Source organism: Typha angustifolia, chromosome 12 (assembly GCF_048772165.1).
Source record: "Typha angustifolia cultivar Huaian chromosome 12, ASM4877216v1, whole genome shotgun sequence".
NCBI classification, from domain to species: domain Eukaryota; kingdom Viridiplantae; phylum Streptophyta; class Magnoliopsida; order Poales; family Typhaceae; genus Typha; species Typha angustifolia.
Window position 1 is genome coordinate 10,782,575 of NC_133250.1, and position 9,096 is coordinate 10,791,670.

General features: G+C 37.2%; 1 protein-coding gene across 1 annotated transcript; it reads right to left on the reverse strand.

Moving 5' to 3' along the window:
* Positions 1 to 245: 245 nt before the first annotated feature.
* On the reverse strand, positions 246 to 3,739 carry LOC140772093 (very-long-chain aldehyde decarbonylase GL1-2-like). The gene is made up of 11 exons (XM_073113987.1): positions 3,582 to 3,739; positions 3,273 to 3,487; positions 2,934 to 3,166; positions 2,625 to 2,844; positions 2,234 to 2,355; positions 1,712 to 1,968; positions 1,501 to 1,608; positions 1,160 to 1,366; positions 969 to 1,079; positions 721 to 894; positions 246 to 614 (listed from the first exon to the last, which is right to left on the reverse strand). The coding sequence occupies exons 1-11, from the start codon at positions 3,630 to 3,632 to the stop codon at positions 459 to 461; spliced, it is 1,854 nt and encodes a 617-aa protein (XP_072970088.1). The 5' UTR covers positions 3,633 to 3,739; the 3' UTR covers positions 246 to 458.
* Positions 3,740 to 9,096: the final 5,357 nt, after the last annotated feature.

Here is a 9,096-nt window from a genome sequence, read left to right on the forward strand (position 1 = left end):
TGTTAACAAAATGAACGAAAGCATAGCTGTCCTTTTCTCCTTTTCATTCACCTACTCTTCTCTCATGCTAGTCTGTTCTACTTCTTTTGCAATTTTATTTTATTTTCCTTATTTTAACAAAAATAATCAAGTTTAAACCTACTCTTTTTTAAAAAGTAACTGTTCGTCCTTCTCTGCATTTTGAACAGAGAAACATCAGTATTGTGTTATCTGGAGCTTAAACTCAGAGAGAGAAAGATATGCAATTTGCATACAATTTTAATACATGTATATAAGTTGTAACAAGCGAGATTGGGCTACAGCATGCGATACTTGTGATGGTAGCATCAAGCATACTCTTCTGCAACAAATGTAATAAGTAATTCTTCATTTTCCAGTACAAATATATGTATGTATATATATATATATACCCCTACTTGAGAGCTACTTTTCTGTTTTCTTCTTCAAATGCTTGTTCCTCACACTGGTATTAGTCCATGCTTCATTGCAGCATTCCAGACAATATCAATCCGGTCGACATCGATAGCACCGACCTCGTGGTGCGTCCAGCCTTCCAGGCAATGGACGACGCCACCGGCATGACAAGCGTGGACGACACCGCGATCCACTGTGTACTGTTCCATTGCATCAGAAAAGAGTAGCACATGTATTTAGTCAATTTATGTATTCATCTGGACCTCAATAGAAGAAGTTAATGGAGGGGTAAGAGAGTGTGTTCACCTCACATACTCCTAGTCCTTGGACATCCTTAGGGAGCTTCATGGCAGCCAGCTTTCCATAGGTGCAGTCTCTTCTGAAGCTGATGATTGGAGGGACGACGAATTGGTGGAAGTGCGTGCCCGGTGGGGCCCACCTCTGCTCCCTCGGCGACAACCATTTTCCAACAAGCCATATCTAATAAGATTATTTTTGTTAGAATTTAATTTCATCAAGATCATGAAATTGATTGTGCTAGCTGATGTACATACCTTGCAATTTTTTGCTGCTTGATACTTTGTAACTTGTGCAAGATACTGTTGATACTCTGCAGGGGCTTCCTTCTGAATATTTTGAAATCTTTCTGCTGATAGAGTCAACATCTGCAAAGTATCATTGATCAGACACACACACACACACATATATATATATACAAAGTGGTGATTCAAATGAGTGTTCTTACCAAGACTTTGATCTTTTTCCTGCAAAGGTACAGAGCAATGGCTCTTCCAAGCTTGGATGTAGCTCCAGTGAGGAAGACTTCTTGCACATTGCTTGGGATTTCATTGAGGATAACTGCTGCTGTTAAGGTGTTTCCATGGACCACTCTCACTCTCAGATCTGGGTGCTTGTTTACAAAGAGAGTTCCACCTCCATTTAGTGCTTCATTCTGTAACAAAAGGTATTCTTACTATTACTTTAAACTTGTATTCCTCTTAGCTACTTATATCATGATAAATGACAATCACATATCACAAGATTTTAGAGCATAGTAACAAGTTGGTCTCTTAAGTCTTAACTAACCTTGTTTAATGCTGCAAGACTAAGTACCTTGACTCCAATCTTATCTGCTCTTAGTATCGCTAGCTCGATCTGTGCATTGATGCCATCTCTAGCAAATGGCAAGAAATACTGCGATCGAGCGTATGATAATCGTAAACCAGTAGTTATAAGCTATAACTTGCAAGCATTCATCAAGGAAGTTATATAAAGGCATAAGGAATCAACCACAAACCTGAAATCCATATCTAGGAACTGTCCATGTTTGATGCAGTCTACCCCTTAGGTTGTAGAAGGTGACCAAGAAGGTCTTGGACAAAGCCCACATGAGGAGCATGCATACGAAAGCACCAGGCCAAAGTGACAGTAGAAATAGGTTAGCTGCAAATGGCATTGAGCTGACTGATCGAAAGATGAATGGCACATGCAGGGAGGAGATTACGTCGACCACATGAGCGAGGAATACAAAATCAGGAACTTGGTCATTTTTACCTAGATCAGCAGCATGGCATAATTTTCGTTATGTACTGTGTAAAAAACAAGCATAAGATGAACACCAACTAAAAGTAATCTTCTGTAACCAATGGTTATAGGATAGATGCAGTCGAGAGTTTTTTAAGTAATCTATGCTATGATCAAATTTCAGGTTATGAATAAGTTAGAATCATAATCTTTCAATTGATCAGCTTAGTGGCTGAGAACTGTTCACTGCAATTTAGAGCTTCTTTTTATTCATGTATGCCAAGTTCCCTGATACCTGAACTTATCTCCTTCTGCAACTCCCAGGACTTGACATTGAGTGTCCCTCCCAATGCATCAAACAGAGGCATAAAGAGGCAGAAGTTGGAGTTCTTCTCCTTGTGATGAAGGGTGTGATACCTGCATACACAAACAGCTACTTCAATTGCACATTTCTCAGTGTTTTAGCCCAAGTATGCAGGTAAATGCATGAGTTTTGACAAAGAAAATTTGATCCCAGTAGCATGAAAAATCCAGCAGTGCCAATAAATTTCTACCTTTTTAGCACTAGAATCATGTTCATTTTATGAATGTCCACATCCATATATATTTGGTTATAGATTATGAAATATAACTACATATATGATATATGCATGTGAACAAGTGTGAGCAAAAGTATGGTCACTCACACAGGGCTATAAATGAGGTATTTAAGCACTGGAATGGCCTCAAACACCTTATGATGGAACACCTCCACATTGCTATGACCCATGCACCTCATGAAGTCAAATATGATGATGTGGCTATATAGCAAGCCAATAGAACCAGATCCAATCAAGAAGGCTCCAAGAATTGGACCACCCATTACCAATGTCAGAATGATGTGCTCTAAAGGTGTAGCAAATCCAGCTAACCATATCAAAGAAAACAAAAATTAAGAGGATTACACAACAGTGCATCATTTCAAAAGGATGGTGGTGGTGTTTAGTTCTCTATACCTGTGAAGGGCTGCAGAACTGCAGAGGAGTGGTGAATCCTATGGTAATGAGTGAAGAGAAAACCTTTATGTAAGCATCTATGCACCAAATAGAACAGTGGCTCCGAGAGACCCACATGGAGGATTAGAGCAACAATGCATCCTCTTATGTCCCAGAGTGGGAGGTCGCCCAAGGATGGCATTATATTCAAGAACATGACTCCAATGAAAGCTTGCAGGATGAGAAAGTTATCCCTGGAGGAGAGAGATTGAGAGAGAGATAAAGTTAAGATTTGATCAAATACATAACAACTTTGGTCCCAAGCTAAAGGTGTTCGATGAAATGCATGCAGTGGTCTACCAGTCCCACTCTTCGTCGATCTGCTTGAAGTCGACGCCATCTTTGATCACCCTGCGTCGCCGAGTTAAGAAGAGCATGTTGCTGAAGGAGAACCAGAGCTGGTGAACTAGTCCTCTTAGGCCACAGAGGATTAAGAGGTGAAGGTACCAAGTCTCTACTATCCCTTCTCTCCATGAGTGCACAGCCTTGGCTACAAGAGGCCCATATAAGAGATACTGCACTCAAAACCAACAACTGAATCAGATACTTATCCATTTAGCCTTGCCATATGTAACCTAGTGGTATAGTCACATGCAAAGAACTCCATGCCTTGTATTTGCCAAAGCTATCCCAAGGCCACGAAGACAAAGGAGGAGCCATTTCTTCTTCTTCCACCCTGAGACAGATAGCTTTCTTGTCTTGTGAAATGAGTAGTTCACTCTTTATATAATGTGTATGTGCGTTAGAGGTAACGTATATGAAAAGGAGATGGACAATAGATATATAGAATGAAGAAAGAAGAGTAACTTTTCTTATTGCTTTGTCTTGACTCAATGTAGCAAAAGCCCATACGAATGGTGCTGACCATCTTAAGATCACAAGCATTAAAAATTGCACCTCACATTCACTACTCTTCGACGTAGGCTTGTCAGTCAACATATCACGAGGGTGACACCCAAGATACCCTTCTGTGTGAATTAAGAGGAAGATCTTCTCCCCAGTTCATACATATCACACACATAGCTGGCCTTAGTGGCTGCTATTTTTTTCTTGAAATTATATTGGCCACCTAATTTATGTAGGAATAACCTACCATCTTAGTCTCCACTTGGTTTCTTGATCAGGGAGTCTTAATGCCTTATATTATTCTTGTTTTGACCTCCTAACTAGAGTAAATAAATCTCACCAAACCGGTATTATCGGGTTTTTCTTTTCGCGCGGATGATTGGCCTAGATGTCTATAATGCCTTCAACTTGTCGTTTTAGTATATCTTTTTTAATTTTGGAATAAATCAGCATTACATTAGCTTATCCTACTGTAGCGACCAAGAACAAATTGTGCTTAATGGATAAAAATTTTTGCACTTATGAACAAATAATAGTGTATTTATATATCTGCCACTTCTTTTTTCTCTCTTTCTTTTTCAGTGTAGGGCCTTCAGAGATTGAGAGCTTGAATCACATCCAACCAGTCACTTGTTGATGCAATTTGAGAATATGCATTGCTAAAAAGTTCGATCACCTCACGAAACAGTGAAATTAAATATAGATATAAATGCCGGCCACTCACAAGAAGATCAGTTAGAACAGGTAAGCTGTCTTAGTTAAGGAAGATAACATAAATGCTGCCTATTTTCTACAAAATAAAAGATTAGATCAGATATTAGTAAAAGTTCTTATAAACGAGTTCTTCTGCAAGATGTGTGTATTCCAGTTAGAAAGCTGACACAATTAAATTGAGAATAAAATCTTGAACACGGTGGTCCTTGTATCTAGAGTTGACTGAGAAATACCTCTTAAAAACATAGCAGGTTAGCTGATCTACCTCATCAACATACCTTCTAACATTTCTTTAGTTTTAAAAATATTATTTCAATTTCTTACATGTCAAGTCTAAGTTATTCTGATACTACCATAAGGCGTCACGTAATCTTACGATTATAGATAAGCATTTAGATAAGGAGATATACTTAGACAAGACTTCAGATTATCTACACATCTTTTTCGTGTACTTCACAAGACTTCTAAATCCTAAAGCTCGCTAGGATTTGTTCAAGGAGTGCATACTATCTATCTAAATAGGAAGTAATGAATACCAGCCATGCTAGTGGCTTTATATTTATCAAACAATACTACTTCCGATGATGAATGCCACCAGGAGACTTCACAAATAATTTGATGATGACGATAATTGGAGTGCAAGTAAGTTTAACAGCAACAGAGCATGTGTGTGTGAGAGAGAGAGAAAGGATTAGGATTGACCCCAATTCAGTTTTGCGTTTTGATGGGTAGAGGTAACTCCAGTTGTGCCAGAAAGCTTTAATTAGCGAGATAAGAGTTTAATAGAAAGTTGTGATCAATCATGTGAATAATGGTCTTTAGAATGTCTATTGGCAGTTTCGTATTCTGAGAAATAAGTAGCTCAAATTAAGTTATTGGTTCCAATTCTATTAAATTAGAATGTCTATCTAATGTTTCTGACCCTATTGCAATTAGCACGTTAAATTAGGAAGAGAGTGGTTAAACCAAGTCTATTTTATGAACATATGATTAGAATACCAAAGATGTAATTTTGTAGCAGGATATTAGCTTAAGATTTTGATGTTGGCTTCGGCTCCTGTCATGCTTACTTTGATGCAGGAGCCATTATTGAAGTAGTTGTTTGTTGAATTATTTTTCAATATCATCACTTGAATGCAGTAGTTGGTTCCTCAAGTGGGCCAGGTCATTAATTTGAAGTTTAGTCCAAATCCTTGACAAATTCAAACATTCCGTGGACAAAGTGTAGGATAATAATTAATGACATCAAGCAACATCTCAACTTTAATTATTACTAAACCATAATATATTGGTTTCAGATTAGGCACAGTTTGTTGCCTTGTTCATGTTGTGTTTTGCCAAATTGTCTACAGACCTTCAGATGTCAAGACACACTCCTCTACCATACATTTTATTAATCATGTTTTCTAAGAAAGATAATATCTCTGTGGCTTCTCCATAAGAAGTTCAGATAAGATGAACCTATAAAATTATGACTAAGCATGTCATCTTAATTTTCTTGATCATTTAATGCACCAGAGTTTTATCAAAAATCTCATAAATCTTATCCAGAACTATTCTAATCTTCGGACACGCTGAAACTGAACACATCTGGAGCTGAACGTAAGTCTGAACTTTTCGGAGTATTATTTACAACTGATCTAAGAGCAAGAAATTACTTAACTTGAGTATGTGGTAACTCAAACAGTTTGTCAAAACATATGCTTCAGCATTTATTCATTTTGTGGAGAGTGAATTGACAAATTCTTTTGTTGTTGGAGCTGTCAACTCCTAACTGCAAGACTAACTGCAAGACAGATAATAATTGAGTTCATAAGTAGAAAGAAGGTGTAATACGGAGGCATTAGCAGACCTAAGACCTACTTCTTCTCTTCTCATAGAATACAAGTCAAATGCTTATAAAACAAACTTAACTCTAGAAGTAGTTGGTTAGTTTGTTCACACCGAACATGACTTCAAATCAGTCTGCATTTATTCCTCTATTCAATGCTTATAAAACAAACTTAACTCTAGAAGTAGTTGGCTAGTTTGGTCACACTGAACATGACTTCAAAATCAGTCTGCATTTATTCCTTTATTCGATTTCAGTTTTTATCATAGACCTCCCCTGAGATTTGCAGCTATTATAAAGATCCTTGTGGTTTTCTACGATAACTAAGTTTTTTACGGTTTGCAATTCTTAGAATTACTTCTTACGGTTTCAAGCCGCAGTGAATGATCCTTACTTACTTGCTGATATTGGTGAGAATCATAATGACAGCTCCACAAGATAGTGCAGGACAAACTAATCCACTGTTAGAGTTAAAATTCCACTTCAAGGAGTACACTCTTAATGTCAAAACCCAAAACAATCCATTGGTATTTGCCAAAATTTCATTCAAATTCTTTCTGTTAGTTAAAGAGGCAGCTAGATTTGATTATGACTGCATTGTCTTGTTCAAACTGTGCTGCAACTATGTTGGCTTATTATCTGCTTCAGTGTTGTCCTTATACAGTTAAGACTTATTGCAACATACTGATGAATTCCAGCTCACTATGCTATAACGAGTTCAGTTGCCGGACAACTAACCAAAACTGGCAGAACAGGCAATGCATGAGGATTATCACAGAAAAGTTGGCCGCCAATAGCGACGATACAATCTTAAATAGACAATAAGATAACTCAATGCCATTCAAATTTCTTCCATTTCTCAGGGATCCCTCTGCATATAATTTGCTTGTATTACATAAATCATTCTCCAGACTGGTTTTGTTGTGTTTGTCCCCATTACAGATTGGCTCATTCTGTGGACAGTCTAAGCACTAGTTCAGTTGCCCCAAGTCTAATTATTCCCAACTGTTGCCTTTGTAGAGAATAGATTGCCTTACTACAATTGCTATTTGATTTAAGTGTCATGAAGTAATATATATCTTTAATATGTTCTGCTATTTGATCTTCACAATTTTCTATCTTCGTACTGATACAAGCTAAATTATCGTAGTTGAATCTACTTGGATCGGTTGCATCTTAGTTGCCCTTAATGGTCGGATAAGTGCAGAAATTAACTTACTTTTTTAATGGAGATTAGAGAGTATGGTTTGAGGAAGAGATAGAGGGAAGAGAAGGAGGCTAGAGGCTAGTAGAGACCGAACCAGTAGAAGATAGTGACACGGTTGCAAAGGAGGGAGGTGGAAGGAGGGTGGCCAATGCTTAGAAATAGAGATAGAAAGAGATAGGGGATGGCAAACAAATAATCCGTCATAATAAAATTAAGGTTACACTCCACATATTTACAAAAACAAATCTTAGACTGACTCAAATACAAACTCGATCAACTAATGTAACTTGATTAACTCAAGTCGAACTCAGTTTCACAATACATATCATAACTCGAGTAAAACAATTAATTGACTTGATCAGACCAAATTAATGAACTAATATGTTGATTTCAACAGGTGCCTGAGTATATGCTCAACTGAAATAATAGCTGCCAAAAAGAATGTAAATGGCTAAATTAGATAAATATGTTCGACCATATAAGCTCTATGAGTCTTATCACATATTATTTCTGGATTGAACTTGGAACACGTCAGAAAAATTGGCAGTATCGCTATATTTTCTGTGGATTATATCATGGACAGACAAATGGTTTTAGATCTAGCAACTTGATCGATTTTTTTGTCTCATAAAGGTAAATTTAAAGATTTAAAGTTACATGAGGCACATAGGCCACTTGAGCTGTAATAACTTGCAGAAGAATCATATTGTTGCTATGACTATGAGAGATGCTCCTGTAGACGGTTGGTATAAAGTGAGTTTGGTATTCCTACTGTAAAGCTTATTATGGATAGGCTGATGTTCCTTTCAAGGGCCATTTTCAGACCTTTCTTAAAAGTTAAATCGTGTATCACCTTTTTATTTTTCCTTTAAGGAAACTGAGGAAAGATAAAGGAGACAGCATGGTGAAAATAACTTCTTTTTATCCCCCTCCCCCCCCTAACAGTAAACAATTTCACACATTCTGACACATCTTTCCATCACATTCATATTTTGATACATGGGGACCTTTCTTTCCACTAGGATATTAATTTCATATGCATGAGGGTAGACTTTGGTAGTTATTAAAGATTCAAGTCTGACAATGGCAACTTTCAATTTGGAAGTGAAAAAGATGAAAGCAATACAATATTCATTCGATAAGAACAACCAAAAATTTACACCACATCAGATGGGTCTCCTCCAGTTTTTTCTGTTAGAGCCCTTCTACACTGCTACCATATTTTGCGGAGATAGCATGCTTAGGAACTCAACCACAGATAACATCCTTTGCATGTTACACTTACACTGTAATCCATGAGAGGCCTTGATCTTTGTATTAAGAAAACACTTCCCCTGGTTGAGAAGTTCCCTGATTTTTCCACCAAATGAAGCTTCTCTGTTTATTAAAACAAAAACAATAGTAAGAAGACAATATTCATCCAAAGTATACTTGATTACTTGAAAACTAAAGTTTATGCTATATACCAGCACTTTGAAACAGCAGTGGCTTTCAAGAGACATTGCATTAGATCCACCTGCGCTTGA

Bases quoted from the DNA above. Each gene is read 5' to 3' on its own strand.
- LOC140772093 (XM_073113987.1), bottom strand. From the start codon at position 3,632: ATGGCTCCTCCTTTGTCTTCGTGGCCTTGGGATAGCTTTGGCAAATAC. The intron at 2,356-2,624 runs GTGAGTGACCAT...TTGTGTATGCAG, and splicing joins TACCTCATTTATAGCCCTGT to GTATCACACCCTTCATCACA. The intron at 895-968 runs GTATGTACATCA...TAATCTTATTAG, and splicing joins AAGCAGCAAAAAATTGCAAG to ATATGGCTTGTTGGAAAATG.